At 35.6% G+C, this 22,522-nt stretch overlaps 2 protein-coding genes across 2 annotated transcripts; one reads left to right on the forward strand and one right to left on the reverse strand.

Moving 5' to 3' along the window:
• Positions 1-403: 403 nt before the first annotated feature.
• LOC117109210 (programmed cell death protein 2-like) lies at positions 404-9,463 on the reverse strand. The gene is made up of 4 exons (XM_033251466.1): positions 8,820-9,463; positions 7,457-7,722; positions 6,317-6,430; positions 404-5,942 (listed from the first exon to the last, which is right to left on the reverse strand). Exons 1-4 carry the CDS (start codon positions 9,358-9,360, stop codon positions 5,769-5,771), a joined length of 1,095 nt encoding a protein of 364 aa, XP_033107357.1. The 5' UTR covers positions 9,361-9,463; the 3' UTR covers positions 404-5,768.
• A 60-nt stretch (positions 9,464-9,523) lies between these two features.
• Positions 9,524-16,314, forward strand: LOC117109211 (cytochrome b reductase 1-like). The gene is made up of 4 exons (XM_033251468.1): positions 9,524-9,745; positions 11,064-11,290; positions 12,700-12,857; positions 14,007-16,314. The coding sequence occupies exons 1-4, from the start codon at positions 9,574-9,576 to the stop codon at positions 14,212-14,214; spliced, it is 765 nt and encodes a 254-aa protein (XP_033107359.1). The 5' UTR covers positions 9,524-9,573; the 3' UTR covers positions 14,215-16,314.
• The last annotated feature ends 6,208 nt before the right edge of the window (positions 16,315-22,522 follow it).

Genomic DNA, 22,522 nt, shown 5'->3' on the forward strand with positions numbered 1-22,522 from the left:
TTTTCTCTATGGTCAAGGTCACAATCAACGAAAACTACAGTGTTGCAATTCATGTTGCCATCGCTACAGTTCAATTCAATTTCGTCGTATTCATTATGGTTTTACACAATTTAGGCAAGCTCGGAAAAGGCACAATCTTTCAGAAGAGAAAAGAACACTCAAACGAAAGGGATGCAAATGTTACAAAATGACAAGAGCGTCACAGTGGTTCTGGGTTTAACATGGCTCGTCTGTTTCTTAGCCACTGGAGATGCTTCAACAATAATCCTGTGGTTGTTTTGTATTCTTAATTCTTCCAAGGATCTCTCATTTTTCTAATAATGTACTGTGTCAGAAATAAGGAAGTTCGCAATCTTAGCGAGTAATCATGTGCAGTGTGCGAAATAATTGCTTTAAGTTCATGTCTGGTGAAACGAAGTTTATTCTAGTCTTAAAACGTTTTTATCTAGTACACAAAGATCATGCTCAAATTCCTTTTCGTATCCTAACCAGTCTAGACATTATCACAGTAAAAGTAGTCAAGTTAAGCTCGGAAAACACTCATCCACTTCTGAAAACGTCAGTCTAAGGCGATAATGTATTCATTTTTTTTATGCATATTCCAATCGATTAGGCACAGTGGGGCTCCACTATGGTTAGCTTTGGGTTAAAGTTTGAAGATTGCAGGCCCGTACGCAGGATTTTTATTTGGTAGGTGCGAATTTGTAGAGACACCAAAATGGCTCCAGGAAGGGGGGGGGGGGGAAGCCTTGTGAGATCGAGGTGCGGATCTTAGGCATTTTTCATAATTTGAAGTGTTTTATGTTAAAAACTACAAAAAAAAATTATTAGATCCGATTTTCTTAATTACAAAATAATATGATCATATTCCGCTTGTACCTAACCTAAAACCCTAATGATCTTAGATGAGTTAATAAGCAGTGTACTTCATTTATTTTACTGCTTGTCTATGCTCTAGCCTTTTCAATGTTTGTTTTCTTTCGCAAGTGGCCGAGCGGTAACCCTTATAAGCCTTAACATCGGTGCTAGTTCGAGCCGTTCCTCGGACCTCGACAATGAATCGGTTGGTAAAACCATGTCTTCTCGGATAAGGACTTAAAATGGAGGTCCAGAGATTATGTACACGCCTGGCTCGTGTGCACTTTAAAGAACCCATTGCACCTTTCGAAAGATTAGGGGTAGTACCCCGATGCTATGGTTTATTTCAGCCCCTGTCGCTGTGGAATGATGTGAACATGTGGCTACTATTATAAGCGCCTCTTTAGGCAGTTATGGACCACGCCCATACAAAATTCAGCAAAATGAATGGTGAGATACTTTAATTAGGTGGATAGCGTTAAGATGATTTGTCGAACTTGTATGTTTAGGTCTTAAGGATTTATATTTATATTGTATACGAATTTGAAGAGCATTGAGTTTCCCTTTGTGGATCAATAATGTGTTCTTGTCTTATAAATTATGAAGTAATTGTAATTAACTGGTCATATGAACCTATACGTACGTTTGCATTCTATCTTTGGTACATCCCATCTGCAGTTTCTGCAGATTGTAAAACAGAGCAGCCAACACGTTGGCTGCCAGTTCAAACAAATCAACTACCGGATCAAGAAGGGGAACGTTGCCACTAAATTTTAAAATTTCAGTGCATGTCAATGTTATGTATTGAAATAAGCGCTACTCGCTTATTGTTTGAACAATTCTGGATCTGCCTCTGGCATATCAATATAACTATTCTTCATTAATGATTTTAAAATAAAACCCTATCATATGTTTCGTTGAAGTGAATGTTTACAATGATGTAAATATGCCTACATCTGATGATATAAAAAAGAACCAACTAATAAATAAGTCATGGAAAATGCCCCAACTAACAAACAATAAATAAAAACATCACAAGCCATTTAATTACCAAGCAGACTGTTGTTAATCGTAAGCCATACATGTTCCAGAGGCTCTACTTCCCTTTGTCTTAGAGGTTCGATCAGGAAAGCGAGGATAACGCTATGCAACAAGAACCCAGTTAGGCTGGGGTGTAAGTGGCCCTGTTGGCAGCAGAACTAGTAAAACTGTGTCATCACACTTTGTTACTCCCGAACAGCAGGTTAGATATTTTTTCAGTTTTTCGAAAATCCTAATTGTTATGGGGATGATACAAGAGGACTGTCTGTCAATGACAAGAAAGCAGTTGATGTATGGGCAAAAATTATAATGTATACCGAAGGACATTATCAAGGGTCGATACCATTCGAAAGCGGAACGCCGAACTTGCCTAACAACTGTTTGAGTGCTGAACTGAGACTAAGAGGGGATGGCTGAAAAGTAATCCTTCTATGACCTATACGGTAAGTCGATGAACCGTTTCTTGGAGGATGGCCATTCAGAAGTTGTTCCAGACAGTAAGCCTCCGAAAACCTGTGGTGTTTGGTATCTACTGCATAGCCCTGTGCCGAAAGAAGAGGACAAGGTAAGAATTGTCTTTGATTGCCAAACATAGTGGAATATATTTAAATGATGAGATTTTTTAAGGACCTGACTTTACTAATAATCCACTGGGTATTTTACTGCGGTTTGGGAGGTATCCATTTGCTGTGATAGTTGATGTACAGATGATGTTCTATCAGGCTAGGGAGCCAACGGCAGATAGAAATGTCCTGAGATACCTCCGGTAGAGTCAGAGTTGTTGTGCATTAGCTCTGGGGTGGACTAAAGAAGATAACAAACAGTATTACAGGACGGATACAGTTAGAAGTGTGAGCAGAGAGTTCCACACGTCGATGACTGTCTAATCTCTGTGGAGAGTGCTGTTGAATATTGAGTTAGTGAACTAAGGAGTCTCCTTGCCAGATGAGGGTTCAGGTTGACAGAGTGACCAACTGTCCAACGACCATACAATCGGTTCCAGAAGAGGAAAGAGCAAAACAGGTGAAATGTTTAGATTTAAGTTGTGAAGCTTTACCAGCTGAGAAAGCTCTATGCGTACATTTGGATGTGGAACTTGGCTCTTTCGACTTCAAAATAAAGGTAAAGTATAATCCCGAAACTAGAAGGAGATTGCTAAGCACATTAAGCTCAACTTACAATCCACAACATCAACATTTACACTAAAGGCAACAGTTTTGATGCAGGAACCAAGTGAGCGGAAGCTAGAGTGAGACGATCCACTACTGGCAGACTCTTTTGTTGGACAATTTACACTCAACAGATGTATTCAGCCCCATAACTTGGGAAGGAAATTGAATATTATTAGTTACATCATTTTTCAGACGTTTTAGAAGCAAGGCATATGGGGCAGTCACTTACAATAGGACGAACAAATCGGAAGGTAGTGTTCATTGTTCCTTGTCGACTGCAAGATGCTGTCTTTGCCCAATAAAAAGGGTTACTATCCCCAGGCTAAAGTTGATGGCAGCAACTGTTGCCTGGATAAGATGGTTAGACGACAAGTGGACTATATGGCATTCAACATTTTTGACAGACAGCATGATCGTTTTGCAATACCGTATATTAAAAATGAGGAAAAAACGATTCAAAACATTCGTCAGTAACAGACTGTCAGTGATACACAGTGAATCAGAGTCAAACAGTGGCGATATGTGCGGAGTGGGTTGAATCATGCGGATAATGCCTCTAGGGGCCCGAACGCAAAGGATTGATGCATTACGATAACATTTTGCAAGCAGTGCAATTTAATTCACTAAATACGCTCTCAATGATGGGCCGACGCGCACTGTGCGCTTCACTATGGATGGCGAGTGAAGGGTGTGATTGATTTGGAACAGTTTATTTATAATGGTTATTTATAAAATTTACGTTAGGTCAACTGCTCTCTATAGTTTTACTTTATAAGTTATCTTTAGTTCAAGATCCAAACTTATGAAGTTAAAGAAACAGATGTAACCTCCAAACTAATAAATGAGCATAATGTCTGAAAAAGTGTAAAAATAAAGTATTCACAAAAAAGGCACAGCAGAATGAAGAGCAAGAGCTTAGAAAAAAGTTCTAATAACTACACAAAAGTTGTGCGATCGTTACTAAAGAGGTTTAAATATGCTTCGTAAGAAATGGTCGAAATAAACAATCGGAATAGACAAAACTGTATATAGGCTAGAGTCCAGATTCAAGAAGATGGAGGGGGTGTATGGACACCTAAAATATATATCCACCACAACTGACCAAGTGATGCGTACGGGTATAGACCAAATCACACCTAAAAATTTAAATATTTTGTTAAAAGGCAGCTATTCCAAGTTGGGTCTTACACAATGTATAGTACATGACCACCTAAAATAAATACAATTGACATTTACACATGTTTTAAGAATTACAGCAATTTAGATCCCATGTTGGAAGTTGAGAATGATGTAATCAGAGTAGGAGGAAGGTTGAGAAGCCACATGTCCAAACAGTAATCGCACAAAAGTACACAAAATGTTTACATAGACCACTCACTGACAACATATATCTGTTGCTAGCAAACCAACTTTACAGTTACCAATTCAGACCGGGTTTACCAGAACAGAATGTAGTGCATACTGTAACCTAGCCAAGGGCTGGAAAATGAAAGTAGCTTTGACTATTTGTGCCTGTGCAAGTGCGAGAATCTGTGGTTACATTAACATGTATGCCTTTTGAAAACAGTTCTATCAATACTTTCTGCTCACAGAAGCTTGCTAAGCAAGTGAATGTCATTGGGACGAGACAAACGTTGTATTTAACCACTTTATATAGGAGAAATTATAGCGCTATAGATGCCACATTGGTCAGTCTGGAGTTGTGTAGACTCGAAGAGATTACCTTCGCTATGAAATCTAAAAACTGGAAAACCGTCTTACAAGAAGGGGATTCCTGAGTATTTTAGCTCTACGTACTGTATGACCCTCATGGCTATATTTGTCCTTTCACGCTAAAGGCAAAGGTAATAATTCAGGAACTAAGTAGGCGGGATCTTAGTTGGGATGGCCATTGCCTAAATATCTGCTAAATAAAGAGTTGGCAGAAGTGGAAAAATGAGTTACCCAAGATCAAACACTTTGTAGATGTATTCAACCTCATGATTTTGGAAGAGTTACTGAGTACCAACAATCACATCAGTTCTCGGATGCATCCAAGTTAACATTCGGTACAATGTCATACATTCGTCTGGTAAACGCAAATGGCCAAATCCATTGTAGTCTGTTGACAGCTAAGGGGCTATTCACAATTATCAACATTTTCACAAGTGTAAACAGTACTCATTTTTTGGTACCCCCTCCCTCCCCTCTGATAGTGTACAAACAATATTGATTTTGCAAAACCATTCTCCAGCCAACTAAAGCAATGTAATTGGTTGCTTAAAAATGAATATTATATTTAATATTGAGAGAAGCAAAATATGCCATCATAGAGATGTCCAGCAAAACAAGGTTACTACTTTTATATTTTTGTAAATTTACATTGTTTTGTCTTGGAACGTCTGTGTTGCTAACCCAAGAATATTACTGTAATTACTCATTTGCTGACCTGTGTGTTGTCATCCTAAACTTTCTCTATCACACCTTACCATTGCAGCAACTGTGAGTCCCCACGGTCCAAGGGAGTGCATGTTCACAGCAACAGACCAAGTGTGTTCAGGTCTCAGGGAATGCGAAAACGAGACAGTGAAAGAACACTATTTTTTGTACGAGTATGCAAACAGGAACAGGAAGATTTTGCAATCGATTTTCAAACAAGGTAGTGAAAGCTTTCTATTGTGCCAAACCCACTGTAACTTTCTTCCATTAAATACAGAATCAAGTTGCCTTAGGTAATGAAGTGTTGCTGTAATTCTGTCGCCATAGGAACTCCGATTTGTAGGCAAGTCCCTCATCACAGCTGTTGGAACATGTGTAGATTAAGAGAGTGCCCCAGTCAATGCTATCTTGAATACTGTCAACATTCATATATACCAACAGCTGAGGTAATATCTATCAAAGTGGAAGAAAACACATTAACTCAATTTACTGTATATAATATATAATATCATTCAAGCCTGTAGGATGGATTTCTGAAGGAGGGTTCTAATTTTTCACAAAAGGGCACTTTGTGTCCACACCCACCTCAGCCCCATGGATGATTTTCAAAATCTCTCCTTATATTCATGTAAGTTGAGCAGTGCCCTCCAGCAGCTACAAATTAAAACAATTAATCCCTTTTCATACTTTAAAATTTTATTGTCAAAAACATGTGACATTCCTATATATGGTCATGATCACATCACATCATGACCATATATAGGCACATCATGACTATATGAAGAAATTTGAACAGAGCTTTATGGAGAAAAAAAACATCAACCAACCTGGAATTCAAACTGCCGGTTAGCCCCACAATGGCATTTAGGAATATCGCTCTCTTTTGGTTGTCCTTCTGAAGACACCCACAATGGTTGACCACCTCTTTGATAGCGCAGAACCTTAAAGATAAAAAAAAAATAATAAAACAATTCACAATATGGTAAAGGCAACTTCAGTCTATTTTGTGAATAATTATTTACTTGGATAAACCGAATAATTGTCCATTCTCTCTCAAGTGAGGACATCCCTAGAAAATAAAATGGAACAGTCGGCCATCATGCATGAACATCCCACGAATAGTGTTCTTGTCAAACCTATCTAAAAATTTACATCCTTTATATTTTATGTCTAATTTCATAGCTATAGTTCAAATCCAAATTTGTTCTTCTCAAACCTACAACAATTTTTACCCTTGGAAACAGACATTTTTTTAAACACCACACAAAAAGCAACAAAAGATGAAATATTGTTGTACAAAATATCTATTCAATTAATATAATTAGATAGGCCTACTGTATTATGGTGTGATAAAGACTGCCCTCAATCCAGTGGCTTGTGTTTGTGCAAAAAATTAAAATTCACCAAGCACTTTACCATACAAAGTGAGATACAGGTGTAATAATAGTATAGTAATATATTAAACATTTAATTATACAAATATTAAATAATGGTGATTGTTAACTGTAATAGAATAACAACCAATAACTTCTTTATTATTATGTACTGCAATGATGCTAGCATGATTGGGGCAATATTTCAAGTGAATATTACAAATTATAATAGTAATATATAATGCCATGATATCAATTATCATAATAAGTAATAAAAGTAATAACAACGATTGACAACAATATTATTAGACTTATTAATAAGTCTCATTATCCAAACATAATATAAGTACTGTATTTCCCTGTTTGGATTCTCTGCAGACATTATTCTCCTGAAGACGATTGAAGCAACTCAATCGACATTCTCAACAAACAACTATCTCAGAACTATCTATGTGGTGTACCGCAAGCATTAATAATATTATTATTCTCAAAGAATTATTAATATATAAAATAGTAATTAAATTATTATAATAAAAATAATACTGTACAGGTATAATATAACAGAAATAATAATTATTAGTTATAATTTCATACCTGCTCAGGTTCCATTTCTGTTTTTTCTTTAAATTTTCTAAATTGTTTGTCCTCCTCACCATATGCCATGCCCTCAAGTTCCTTCTCATCAAATGTTAAAGCTGCAGTTTTCTTTCCTTCATCATTTGCCATCTGTTGAGAATACTCGTTCAGAAGTTTATCCTCTGGTTTAGTTAATACTGGTTTGATTTCCTGCTCTTCTGTTTCCATTACCACTTCAAATTCAGGGAACAGAACCATAGTTGGTGCGTTTGGCTTGTGTGACCCTTTAAAGAAAGAGAAAGTAAGAATTTCAGCATAATGCACTTTATAATTCAGTGGTGACATCATCACTTTCATTTGCACTGAATTTTCCTATTCCCAACTCATCACTAATTCTATATAGTGCCTTTTTTTTTTTTTGCGTCTCGTGTGCATATAGCTCAAAGATTGAGTAGTTTTACTAGAGTACATCATGATTGAATGTTTCGTTGCTAGGTCAAGCTATAACGCACAAAGCAAAACAGATATCGCTCTACAGCACTTAACACGAATGAAGCCTAGACCGTCCTGTAAAAAATGGTTATGAGATAACAAGGCGATGGACTTAGAAAAGAACTGAAAAAATAAGGCAAAGGTGGAATAATCCATGTTTATAGTACATTTAATTTAATTAATAAATATCTACCAGCAGGCTAGGCCTACCTACAGTAATAACCCAATTTTTTCCAGAAAATAATGGCTCTATCAACTTCTACCTATAGTGTACTGAAAACTTACTATAATTGCTAAGCATGACCGAAGTTAAATTTGGAGTTAAGGGCAATAGTGCCAGAATTTCTAATAAAATAATGCAATAGGCTTATTGCTTTTATTTTCCAACACTATTCTTGAAATGTTTAAAAAACCATTATTCACTTTCCATACATTCGCATTCTACTAGATAAAGAAGTGCTATTCTAGAATAAACATATCAACAGTATATTAAATAAGACTACACCAAGATTATACCAAAGTGATCCTATAGCAATTTTATTGCGGCCCACTACCCCGTGTGTGTGGACCGTCTACAATCTTTAGATTGTATCTTGAAATGTTAAATGGGTGCGGCCGGCTCTCAAGTGTGAAATAAAAAATTTTCTTTGGCTCTCTGACCCATTTTTGTGCCCACCCTTGCAACTTGCCCTATACATTTGATGTGTTTTTCGAATTTCAAATATTTATTTGCCATTTACTGTCTTTCATGTCTTCATTATTGTAGGCAGCAAGCAAAAATACTTTCATTTATCACATGTTTGCTTGATGATAATAAAGCAATCTTGAATCAATCTGTACAAATAAAAAATAGGCAATCTGCAGATAGAAAAAAATTGACATGCCCTACCTGTACCCCCAATAGTACCACATGTTTCACGGTGACCCTGTTTCCAATTAATTACTTGGTGACTTCTACTGCAATAAGACGTTACTTTGCATTTTGAGCATTTTTTAGTCGCTAAGCAATGGCAGACCTCGCATACACATGTACCAAAAGTTTCAAGTCTGGGTTCACTTCCATCAGGCATCTGCCCCTCATCCGGTGGCTCACTACTATAGAATTCATTCGATCTTGGAAGTTGATTTCGAAACACTAGGAATGGCACCTTATCACTGTTAGCCTTGGTGTGGCATGCTGCATTCTTGCAACAGAACACAAAAAATGCTCGATGAAAACATCTTCCATCACCCGAAATGGGACAGTAGATTTGCAACAGAAATACGCACGGCTCACCGCATAAAGGGCAGCTAGTCCGCTCACTGACGGGTAGACCCTTTAACGCCAGCCAGGCTGGCTTACCACCAACCTTACTTGGAAAGAAATGTGAGGAAAGCCTCCAACTATCGATCTTTTCCACAAAACCAAGCTCAACATTTTGGGAACACATTTTTTCTCTTTATATCAGAATTTCAATTTACTTATACGGTTTAAATAACGTGTTAAAAGTCAGTCAGGCTAGGCCTAACCCCAGACGACTGTGTCAGATATCAGATCACTGTGTATGACAACAAAACACACGTGCTGTGCATAGCGCCCCCAAGTTCAAGTAAATATCCTGTGGGGGAAAAAAAATAAAAACACAAGAAGGAAGATCAATAAAATGGCGAGGGGTATAGTTTTAGCAATTGGGTGTGTTGCAGAATTTCTAGGGCTGTGTGCAATAATTACAATTGTTGTGGTGGGCAACAAAATCGGTGGCTTTGCAGCCTTTCCAAGTTTTAACTACCATCCACTTCTTATGACTCTGGGCTTCGTTTTCATATTCGGTCATGGTTAGTTTCCTCTAATTTGATATAGGCCTACCTCCCTCATGGTGATTCCATGAAGAAATATTGTAACAATAATATATTTATTAATATAATGTTCAGGGCTTTTTAATATTGCACAGTATTTCACAGAGTTCAAGGACCTGAGCGTTTATATAGGAGGCCGCCTTGGACATCTGCCAAATTGATTATACTTTATTGTATTTATTGTAAATTTATTTTTTAGAGACAATAGCGAATATTATCACTCTCCTACTCGTAAGTAGGTACTGACAGGAATTGAACCCAGGACCCTGGGATGAGGCAAGCAAACATATGCACAGAGACTGATTAATTTGATTTGGGTAAAACTGTTGTCCCATAAAATAGTCATGTTGGGGTTTGAAATAAGACTGATATATATTTTGCAGGAAATTGTGTTTAAATCTATCATTATCATTTGATTTTAAGACCTGCTGTTTACATTACACTTCTTTTTTCATAAGAAATTAAATTGATTAAAAATTAAAACAAAATAAGAATAAATTGAGGCTGAGATAAAATGTCAAATGAAATTTTTATTTAAAAAAAAACTAGAAAAACCAAAAACAAAAAAAATATATATGTACCTGTGCAGTACATGTGACTATGTAATACCCTCTCTAATACAGTACAATAGGTGTTCCTCCTGTCATTTGGGGCTATTTTTATCAGGTCCTTTCTTTCAGGGGCAATTTTTCCGGGCCACTTTTACCTACATTTCAGTACAGTGTATACTGCTGTACAATAATAATTTGAAAGTGTGTAAAATAAAAATAAATTTTGAGCCTGAAATCAGCCAAAAAAAAAAAAAAAAAAAAAAAACAACATTGAGCTTAGGAAAAATTGTACTGGTTCTTATAAAAAAAAGAAAAGAAAAAAGGACTATTAAATCAGGTTGTGACAAATATTTATATAAAAAAAGAAACAAGAACACTACATATTTGGAAATACTTATATTTTTTTATTAGAAATTAAGTGCAAATTACAGTAGAACTATTATAACCACTTTTTGCAACGAATGATCAAGCATCATCATTTCAACCACTCTAAAGCTATTTGATTTTATGGCCCTCCACTACATTTATTCATCCCCTTGCCCATTCTTAAAAAATTAGAGTTTACCAAATTATGTTATCGTCCACCTTCCACTAAAATATCTTCCACCACCCTTCTACAGCTAAAACCCTGTATGATCGGCTGTTTTAAATTCATGAACTGTTTTGAAAAATCCAATTGTTTTTTCTTATAATGTAGGGTTTAAATACTAAATATATATTTTTAATTATTTTCGTTTTCTGACTAGGAATTCTGACCTTTCAAATCATCAGTAATCTAAAGTTACACGTGTCTCGTTTAGTTGAGAAACTTATTCACTTTGGAACACTGTCTATGGGTTGTGTGTTTATGTTCATTGGATGGAGCTGTGCGGATAGCATGGACGGTACAACGCTGTTCCCACATGGATTGGATTATGAGGGCTCACCACACAGCTGCATTGGTCTTGCAGCAATCATTTTCTTTGGCCTTCAGGTAAGCAACCAATATAAAATATGCAAAAAATGTGAATTTAACTTGCTCATTTTGCAGTAACATACAAATAATTAACTTGAGCATATAAATTATTTGTATGCTACTGCAAAATGAGCAAGTTAAATTCACATTTTGCAGTAAAATACAAATAATTAACTTGAGCATATAAATTATTGAATTTAAAAAATGTGTACCCTGATTTTTATACTGGATAAGGCAAGGCTTTTTTTGTACTGTATCTTGTTTCGCGAACCCACTGCCCTCCAATATTGATAATTTAGAATAAAAATAACATTTTATTTTTGGCTAAACTGGAAATTTCGAAAAGAATTAAAGTTTTCTTTATTTTTATTTATGCCCACCATTGCCTTGAAATCACCAAAAATAAGATATGTATATTTATTCCTATTTATATAAATTTAAAGCATTTAACCCTCCCATTACTACACTGTTTACATTCAACAGTAACATTTTATTTTTATTATTTCCTCTGTCAGGATGTTTTTGGCAAAAATATTTACTAAACAAGAAAATACATTTTTTTAATAATTCTTTTTACACCCACCTATGACAATCTTTAAAGAAATAAGTTCGTGAAACAAGGAATAAAAAAAGTCTTTGCCAAGGATAATAAAACACTTGTTTCTATAATTTTTTGCTGTAAAATTATGGGTAAACATTTTTTAACTCAAAAATGAAGTTTTGTTTTGTGTTATGCATGGGATAATACATCTTGAAATATTTCTTTTCATTATAAATTCAGGTGTTGTAATTTCTGATTTCTACTCCTGTCAGATGTATAGTAGGCCTATATTATATTTTAATTATTGTTTTATTTTTTTCAAGTAAATACTATAGCACCTATGGCTGTCACTTTGATTTGATTTGATTTATTTTGCATTCAATATCACACACATAACAATAACATTTTGAGAACGAACATAAAAAAAGGAGATGAATAATTAATTGAATGCCTGGATGACCCATTAAGTCTAGTGATTGTACACCAGACTTATTTCCAATGGGGTCCAGAAGCCAGGGTAATTATTGCACAAGAGCGAATATTTACAGATAGTGATCTGGCAAGGTTTAGAAAATATAGTAAAATATATAAAATAGGTAAACATAGGCCAATTTAAAATTAAAAATTGAAAAAATTGTAAAAGTTAAAATTGAACATTAAAATTACAAATTGAGTAAATATAAAAACTGCATGTAGTAAAGGATAAAAACATGAAACATTAAAAATCAGTAAGTAAAAATTCTTTAAGCTTTCTCTTAAACATCCTGTGGTCAGTAACTTGCCCATGATGTGGTATTTCAAGTTCTTTTCAAATCCCACCAAAGTATTTATCTAAGAGATGACAGCAGTTTGGTAAATGATCATTTTGATTGCATTGTTTTTTCAGGGTTTAGTTGGTTTCACATTTTTCCTGTTTCCTAAATTTGGATCTGCATTACTGCGGCTAAAGGTTGTGAAGATTCATCGATTATTTGGATTGTTTTCATTCTTAATGGCAGTGGTGGCAACCTTGATGGGAGCAACTGAATTGGCAATGTTACAATCGTGAGTTTTGCAGTTTGTCACATTCCCTTCATGTTAATTTTTATTCTCAACAACAGTGTCAATCAAAATGTGTAATATTATTATTATTATTTAAGGTGCACAAAACATGCACCAAGAACTGTCAATAGCGAATACAGTATATCACTATCCTACTTGTAAGTGACAATCCCTTTCACAAGACAAACATATACACATGATGCTTTACATAAACTAATTCTCAATATGAAGTTTAGGGAGTGGAGTTTTTTTTTTGGGCTTGCGACACTGACAGGAATTGAACCCAGGACCCTGGGATTGGAAGGCAGACATCTTAACCACCAAAGCTAATCAACTCCACTCCAATACTAATAATAATAATACTAGGTTTAAGTGTTCTGTGTCTTAAACATTTTGAAGTACTGAAGTATCTAGGATTTAAAAGGGGTGCTGCAACCCTACATCTTAAAAATGTTTTGCTTAATATTACTCTTTTTTGGTGTGTTTTGTCTTGGAAAATCATGATAGTAAATGATAAAAAATCATCTTTAATATACAGTGTCTAATCTAGTCAATTATAGCCATAAATGATTTTATCATAGCTGCATCTGTAATTGCTATAAAAATAGTTTTTCTTGCTGAGATCTCGGCAAGTATTGAGTATGAAACAGGGGAGGGGGTCCTTAGGGTGAGGACGAATCCACTGTCTTTTCTCTCTCGTAATTTTAGAATCAAATCAAGACATCATTTCAATTCAAGCTACGGGGTTGGCCAAGATGTGTTCCTCACGCTTCTCGTTAGACCCCAGGTCAAACCTGGCCAGTGTCGGGTTTGAATTGGAGCCTGATCGTCCAGCATAACCCTCATAATGAGAGTAAGGCAGGCCAGGTATTTGTTATAGATGTTGTACTAACTCCCTGGGCAGGCTAAGGACTATGTTTGTATCTGGATGTATTTGTTACATGTTGTAGTTATGGCAGGAGGCGCTGCACTGTGGATAGCATGGGTCCACAGGGACCTAGACCAAGTTTCCGATTTCCAATTTGAATGAGGACAAATAAAGAATTATTAATATTAACAGCTAGTTTTCAATCAGTTATTTCAACCTTCTTTTTTAATAGAGTGCTCATTGCCATCACAAATTTAAAATCATTTTTTTTTTTACTTTTGAAGTTTACAGTCTGCTAGTGAATCAACTCCATCCATCACACCTCTTGTTGTTGTCTTCGTGTCTTGCATTCTGATGTTTGCGTTTTCAGTCATTTCAATTCAAATTCAACCGGTAATGACTGCGGAAGACAAGGACTATTCACAAACACGAACTGTACAAGAAGAAATGTCCGAAATGGTTCATGACTTGAACAACACAACTTCAGAATAGAATAAAAAGCTTACATAATGGCGGCACCAGCATGGGCTCAAGGGAAATACACAGTGTGACAAGCATGGACTCCTCCCGTCCTCAGATATCACTTGAGGTTGAACTAAAATATCAATTTGCCAATCCAACTTTTGGAACCATTTCACAATTGTTACCATACTAAACCATAATATGTCTGCCACTTGAACCCCACCAGGATTTTTACCCCAGATTGGTGAAGAGGTCCTGGCAGCTCATAGTTTTGACCCAACTTTGTCAGACTTGTGTCATTCCTGTCGGCCAATGTACTTGCAGCCAGAAATTTTTAAAAGATGACCAAGATTTACAAATTGTTAAATCAATATGAATTTATATACAGCTGTTGGACATAGGGAGCATTGTAATGGAATTATTGTGTGTGTGGGTGTGCATGTGTGTGTGTTTTTACACTGAAATTTATAAGTAATAAGCAAACTCAAAAACTGTACATTATGTTGGCAGTGGCAGATCCAGGAAATTGATGTAGGGGGAACACAGGGAGGGATTTTCACAGATGGAGGGTGTAGACCACCTTCAACCTGACACTGGTTGGTTCTAAGCTTTGGCATTTTGATAGTTTTGGCCATGTGAAAGATCCTCTTGTTTTTTATGAATATTAAAGATGAAGGGGTAAATCAAACTCCCAGACCATTAGGTACCTAATTTGTCATTGAAATGACACAGTAACATATCTAGGAATTATGAAATGGGGGGTGGGAGCACTGATAGTGGGGTAAAAAGGTAAAGTGAGGGGACACTACCCGCAAAATAAAATGATACAAGGTCATTTTTATCTACTTGAGCGTGATTGTTTTGCTTCAAACCTTTTCAATGTGATGCAACTGGGGGGAACGAGCATTTTTAGGTGTGTAAACAATCCTACTCTTTGTCCATAGATTGAATTCTCATATTTTGTTCTCAAAAGTTTTACCAAGACCATATACTTACAGTGAATAATAGTAGGCTTATATTTTAGTGTATTCAATCATTGTATAAATTGTATAAATTAAGCATTATTCTTATTCTTTTATTTGCCCTAAAAAAATGATGAAAATATTATTTGCATATAAACGACAGTTTGGGTTCTAGCAATTCATTGGATCAAACATTCTCTGTCAGACCAACCACTTCATTGAGGTGAAAGCATTTCACTGTGGTCAGGGTGGTTCTAGATAATGAATTTTCTGTGCGCAATTTGGACTGGAAAAAAGCAAAGGACCTGAAATTAAGTGCTTATTCTAATTCATGTTATTGTGTTTTTTTTTTAAATTTAATTTTATTTAGTTTAATGTTATTAAACATTGCTTTATATGTTTATTTTCAAACATCTCTAAGAAATACTGCCGCTCAAAAATTAAAATATGAATCGGAATTACTCATTTTTCAGAGGTATTTTCCCCTAAAAATGACCAAAAAAATCATAAAAAACTAATTTTGAAATTAAATTGCTCAATTTGCAGTAACCGTACACATTATTAACTTGAGTATAGCAATAATTGAATTTAAAGTCCATCTCGAATTTAGTCTTTAGTTTTCAAAAGAAGTATCCTCGAAAAGAAACACATGGGATTTTTTTAACGATAGCATGGGCTTCTGTTCACCGTAGGCCTACATGAATTTTAAAGAAACAAAATAATTTATAAAAATGCTTGGTTTACACAGTAGTTTATGTGATTTAATGCTGGTTAATACATGATACAAACTGATGTTACAGTGGCCCTATTTATTTATTGTTTGATAGTAGTACTGTAATTTCCAAACTTTACAGCATTATTTTTTAAGGAAGCCCCCCCCCCCCTTTCCTTATTTTGCAGAGTAACCTTGAATAGAAGCCCATCTTAAAAAGAAGCCCATCCAAAGTTTGTCAAAAAATAACGAAGCCCAGGGCTTCTATTCAAGTTTTTACGGTATGTGTGAGCATGAGTAATGCCAGCAGGACAACCCCTTTTGAATGATTCAAAATTGCTCTGTCCCAACCAATTTATGTTGTCATAGTTAAGTTGCTCTGCTCAGTCCCCATGTTCCTGAAATAATTGTATAAATGTAATACTGTGTTTAACATGTTCTTAAGTTATTAGCTCTCTTGTATTCATTGAATGTAATTGTTGCTGTAGTTTTTGCCATCTAATTGTGTGTCTCACAGCAATATTAACAAGTCTAATTGTTGAAACATTGAAAATGATACTTTGCCTATGGAATTTGAAGTGTGTGATTATGCGAATTAATTTTTTTAATTAATCAGTGGAACTTTCAGTTGATTTTTTTTTATCAACAAATGAACTGCTTTATGTTTACTTTTTATAAGATAATTTTATGAAAAATAAATTCCATTTTTGACCTCTTTCTGCCATGCATCTCTGAGCAATATTACCGTAAAAAGTCTAAAACTTTTTAAAACATTGAGAAAAATAATTTGCCTATGGAATTTGAAGTGTTTGATTATGCAAATTGATTTTTAATGTAATACTGTATGTTTTTTTAAGATAATTAAAAAAAAAATAAATTCCAGTTTTGAATGTGTAATTAATGAAGTTCATTATTCTTTATATTTTGCATTGCTGAGTGGCTTGATAAAAGATACAGACCTTATAGTTTCTCGCTTGTAGGTAAATTCGATTCAACTACATCTGCTTGGTATAGGGGTGGGGCGTGCTTACATTTTAGGGATCGATGAATTTATTCTGGATAATAATATTATTTGGTGCAATTCAGTGTTTTGGTCTTCGATCTGTTTTGAATAAACAAGAATAAAATAACATACAATTCGCCCTCTCGAGGCCACATTTAATATTGAAAAATGTGGAGTGGTCTTGGGGTTGGTCTCCAAATAGGTGTTGGTTAGCTGTGTGTTAAACGGTTAAAGATTGCTAGTTTGTACTTAGTAAAAGTGATCTTGAATTAAGCGGGTCTCGAATTGGAGGGCCGGTTTGGTGCGTTAATCAGGCGTTAACTGAGCCTTCAGTGAGTGCGTCGGAAATCGGGTCTCGGGGACTCCATCGCCAGAAACAAATCTGCCATGAAAAACCCATCTTGCAAGTTCATGATACAGGTCTCGTTCCAAAGACCACGTTTGGGGTTTCAATGGTCTTTAGCAGCTTTGGTTAGAGAAATTTAAAAAAAATAAATCAAGTTCAATTTGGTCTCTAATTAAAAATTTTATATTACAGAAAAGTGGTCTTATTGGAGGGAAACATGTATTTGCATGTTTTGACTACTTTATTATCATTGAAATTTCGATGGTATTATTAGCACAAATAAAATTTACAAATGCGCCAGTGTCACAGGAATTTCGTGGCCTTATCCGCGTGCAACCGAATCTTTATTTTGCCTGGAAATGTGAACTGCATGGACCTACAAAAACTATAACTTTCAAAAGAAGAAAAATGTCGTATTCGCCGTTTCCAAATAATATATATAGGCCTACGTCTTCAAACAGCGTTACAATGCCTTAATATTATTTTCTACAACATAACATTTTTTCCCTCCGGAGCATGAAGACCAAATCCTTTTCCGTTTGACGTGAATGTAATGTTTGCCCAATAATGTAGAGCCACGTAGACCGTTTACCAATCGAATAAACATATGACACGGAAGATCGCAAATATTGTCGAATTATTCACACGGTCATGACTTTCAATCCAAAGGTTACTAATGAACACAAATAAAGTAAGTCAAAGCATATTTCTCCATGGTCAAAGGTAGAGGCTTATAAAAGACGGCAATGGTTAAACCATGATTATTTTTCGTAATTCAAACGTCGTAATTTTATAAAGTAGAAAACCAAACAATGTAATGGTGCACAAGCCTCACCGATTCAACATGTTTAGATAGCTTCTAAATTGGATAACAAAATCAGTAGCAGGCCCTTAGTTTCTGTGACACGGTCGGTCTAATCCAGTTGGTACACGTGTTGGTAAGCATGGAGCATCCATGGTAACTGTAATTCTTCACACCATGCGTGTGAAAACACTCTTAACATATACGTGTACGTAATTCGCTTCCTGTGAAATTTGGATTCGAGAATCTTCGATACAATAAAACCATTTAATTCTATAGTAGAGAGGCTATAGTTCATTACTCCTGGTCAGTTTATTTCTCTCCTTTCCAGATAGGCCTACTGTATATATCTATTTTGAAGCCATTCGAATATGGGATTGGCAGTAATTCATGAGCAAAAGTTAGGAATGCTAAGAATACCAAATGAAATTGCATATTGCTCACGTTAATTTTTTTTTCCTTAAAACGGGGTTTTCGATGAATACTGCTCATATATTAAGGGCCACAGCATACATCTAGATGTGTATAAGAGACAGATAGTAGGCTTATATTTTAGTGTATTCAATCATTGTATAAATTGTATAAATTAAGCATTATTCTTATTCTTTTATTTGCCCTAAAAAAATGATGAAAATATTATTTGCATATAAACGACAGTTTGGGTTCTAGCAATTCATTGGATCAAACATTCTCTGTCAGACCAACCACTTCATTGAGGTGAAAGCATTTCACTGTGGTCAGGGTGGTTCTAGATAATGAATTTTCTGTGCGCAATTTGGACTGGAAAAAAGCAAAGGACCTGAAATTAAGTGCTTATTCTAATTCATGTTATTGTGTTTTTTTTTTAAATTTAATTTTATTTAGTTTAATGTTATTAAACATTGCTTTATATGTTTATTTTCAAACATCTCTAAGAAATACTGCCGCTCAAAAATTAAAATATGAATCGGAATTACTCAAGCGCACTCTGAACGTTCTTAGGACTGTTTGAGAGGATAAAGTGAAAATTGCAATAGACGCATTATAAATAAGCGAAAAAATAATTATATAATAAATCAATAGTGGAATTCGAAAGAGAGGTGAACCAGGGAGGGACTTTCACAGACCGAGGAACCACCCACCTCAGCCCCACCATGGTTGGGGCTGAGGTAAGAAAATTTATGATTAGGGCATCTCTAGATGGCCGGAAATTACACTCTCGCACTTCAATTTGAATATATTTTTCCTTTTTTTGCTTAAAAAAATGAAGGGGGGTGGGGGTGCCGCCTTGAATCCACCTCTGCTCAAAACATTCTTTATCCAGAATAGTCATAATCACGAAAAATGGACATGAAATACCAGATCACATCCTAAAAATAAACAGCAGTCACTAAGACATACATCAGGAGCCGACTCGATGGAGTTTAATGTCATACCCAGGGAAGGGCACAGATCTGTTTTGAAAGGTGGAGGGGAGGGCATTTTGTAAGTCGACACCCACCCCAGCCCCAGCCCAACAATGGTTGGAGCTGAGGTGAGAAAATAGTACCTCTAGATGGCCAGAAATGACACTTATAGTAAAATTAATCATCATCATATCACCATTAGTCAAAACGAAGTGCCAAAAGAAATTCATATGATATTTTATCAGGGATTTTTGACAACTATAGAGATCTTATTAATGTGTGTGTATACACCATAGAAAACAAAGCTTTAAAACATTGTCTTTGAGTATGTACTTTACATAGGCCTACTTCAAAAACGTGATTTCAAAACCACCTCAGCCTCACCATGGCTGGGGCTGAGGTGAGAAAATTTGAGGAAATAGTACCTCTCGAGATGGCCGGAAATGACACGTTTATATAATAAAATTCATCATCATCACATTACCATTATAGTCAAAATGAAACGCCAACAAATTTCTCATGATCTTTTATCAGGAATCTACTTAATATCCAGGACAACTTAGGCCTGATTATAGCTTATAAGAACTATATATACTATAGTATGATCAACAAATCACAACTTTTTTTTTCGCATTTAGCACAATTTTCTTCACTTTTTATTGCTATTAATATTATTATCAATTATTACTATCGTCATTATCATCATTGTTAATATTATTATTATTATTACTATTAGTAGTAGTATTATTAAACAAACATTTAAAGAAACTTGCAAAAGGATAAAAACGAAATTGAACCACAGTATTGCATTTCTATCTTAAAAGACCTGGCCTGAGATTTATGGATTTAAGATTTTTTTAAATCACGCTTAGGCTTATGTGTTCTATTAGGCCTATGTATAACGTTTACTGATGCATATTTACATGTTTAGAAGTATTCATTTTAAGTGATCCCAGGAAATAATTTGTATTGGCTCAAGAATAAGCTTTAAAATGTTAAAACTGTGTACAAAGGGGGGGGGGGAGCCGCGGCTCCCACGTCTCCCCCCCCCCCTGGATACGTCCCTGTTTCACAACGTTTTTCGGTCTATTTCCTAGCTTTAAAGATGCGTTACATTGCTGACACAATACGCCAAGTGTTGACGCATCGAATTCAGCTGTGTGAAGTGTGATTTCTTTGATTTCTTTCCCTGTTGTTTTGGTGTCAAAACTGCAGCAGGTGCTTGGTGAATCCAAGTTATTTTTTTAGGGAAGCAACATGACAATTACATTCTGGTTGATGATTTTTTGCTGTTTTACCTCATCAACAAATAGCATTGATCAAATTCCATCGCTTGCCAGTCCAACGGAAGAGAGACCTGCACGTGGAAATACTTGTTTTTGTCAGGTAGGTAAGCTAGGCTGGCTGAGCAAAAGGTTCATTGAGCAGGTGGAAACACAAGGCCTTCCAGAGCCTCGGATTACCCGTTTGATTTGTGACTGCTGGGTCTGCTAGGCTAGGTAGGAGTCAGAATTCGAAAAGGCATCAATGAGTAAGAACGACCATATGTTCCATTGGAGGAGACAATCTTTATAGGGCTTGTATAGTACTTAAATATCATGATATTTTTGTCATTTAAGTATAATTATGTAAAGTATAATGAAAGAAATTAGTTTATTTTTTTTGGTTTTTTTTATACTACGCGCAACAACAGCAGCAGCAGCAGTAGAAAAAGTAGGCTAAACTTACGACCCTCACCTTTGGCCAAGCCCTACGCTTAGATAATTAGGGCTAGGCCTGGGCCTCCTACTGATTGGTATATCCATAAATCATAAATAATTAAATAATAAAAAAAATAATTTAGCTTAGCAGTAGAAGTGTCATTATATTTGACGTAGGCCTAGCTACAGTAGGCCTAGTGCAACATTAAGATCATGCACTGCCCCCTCCCCCTCATTTTTTAAATATTGTATTCAAAAATCTTTATCTCAAACAAACTGTTCAATAGTTTTGTGTCAAGAAAAATTAGTTGTACAACATACGTTTCAATCCTCCCAATTTGATCGGGATTCTCCCAAATTTTCATGCAATCTCACGGTCTCCTAAATATTAGAAAATTCTCCCCAATTTTCAGAAAAGAACCCCAAATATTAAAGATGGCTAATTATTGGCTTTTTGGTACCAATAATTGAGTATTTGTGTGTGGACTTTATCGATGATGTCGGCATAGAAAAGCTTTCTGGCTGTTAGTGTTACTGACACCTCAAAAGATCAGAATGCATGCATGAACAAAACTGAGATTTTCAAAATTTCGTGGGTAGGGTACACTTCACCAGCGCACCTCCAGTCTCCCAAATTTTGAGGTCCAGGGACTGCCTTTAATTAATTTTTTTTATTCTTATGCATTGCAATCCTTTCTTTCACTGGCCATACCAAATTGTTGAATATTATTACTCATGAACAGTAGGCCTACTGAAGTAATTTTCATTCTATTTTGGTTTGTGTAGGTCAGATTCTTAGTTTATTAGCTTGACTTTTGTAAGGGCTAAAAAGGCCTTCATATTTTCAAGCTTATTTCTTTTTTCTCAGCACCCATACAAATATTGACTGCTCTAGATTAGGGGAACGGTGAAATCTAATGCCCCTCGGTGATGTGCGGACCATAACCTTCTAAGGGTGTGTTCGGACAAGAACGGGAAAAAGTTTCATAAGGTTCTTACTGGTATTGTATCTGCGGGTGGTCTGCTGGTTCGTGCAGAACTCAGCTTTCAAAAAAACCGTTAACTTCGGACGTAAAACCTAGGTATTATGCAAATTATGAGTTTCTATCAAGTTGCCCTGGAGTCTTGCTTCACCATGCTTTAATCAAGAAGTATGTTTAATGCTTCTTCATCCAGGAGCTCAAACTGACCAGCTCCATGTTTGTTTATTGTTTCTCTGATCCATACTGTAATATATTGATCATGACAACGCCCTCTAGAATATATTCTGGGAGTCGAAAATTAAAAGTTATGCGGAGCAGTCATCTTATTGTGGTAGTTGTTTATTTATATTCAGTTGTATTATATTGGCGACGAGGATAATTTCAGTTTGTTTACAAGTATATACGGAATCATCAAGAACACCACAGTACGACTAGATTGTGAAGT

Source organism: Anneissia japonica, unplaced genomic scaffold (assembly GCF_011630105.1).
Source record: "Anneissia japonica isolate Jap-2015-1 unplaced genomic scaffold, ASM1163010v1 scaffold288172_len37618_cov158, whole genome shotgun sequence".
NCBI classification, from domain to species: Eukaryota; Metazoa; Echinodermata; class Crinoidea; order Comatulida; family Comatulidae; genus Anneissia; species Anneissia japonica.

What these genes read in the sequence shown, in the direction of transcription:
- LOC117109210 (XM_033251466.1), bottom strand. Translation starts at nt 9,360, where the DNA reads ATGTGTTCCCAAAATGTTGAGCTTGGTTTTGTGGAAAAGATCGATAGT. An exon ending in TGGTACTATTGGGGGTACAG is followed by an intron (nt 7,723 to 8,819) that starts GTAGGGCATGTC and finishes CTTTCTTTAAAG; the next exon opens with GGTCACACAAGCCAAACGCA. An exon ending in ACCGGCAGTTTGAATTCCAG is followed by an intron (nt 5,943 to 6,316) that starts GTTGGTTGATGT and finishes CCACTTTGATAG; the next exon opens with ATATTACCTCAGCTGTTGGT.
- LOC117109211 (XM_033251468.1), top strand. Translation starts at nt 9,574, where the DNA reads ATGGCGAGGGGTATAGTTTTAGCAATTGGGTGTGTTGCAGAATTTCTA. An exon ending in TCATTTTCTTTGGCCTTCAG is followed by an intron (nt 11,291 to 12,699) that starts GTAAGCAACCAA and finishes TTGTTTTTTCAG; the next exon opens with GGTTTAGTTGGTTTCACATT. An exon ending in GAATTGGCAATGTTACAATC is followed by an intron (nt 12,858 to 14,006) that starts GTGAGTTTTGCA and finishes TTACTTTTGAAG; the next exon opens with TTTACAGTCTGCTAGTGAAT.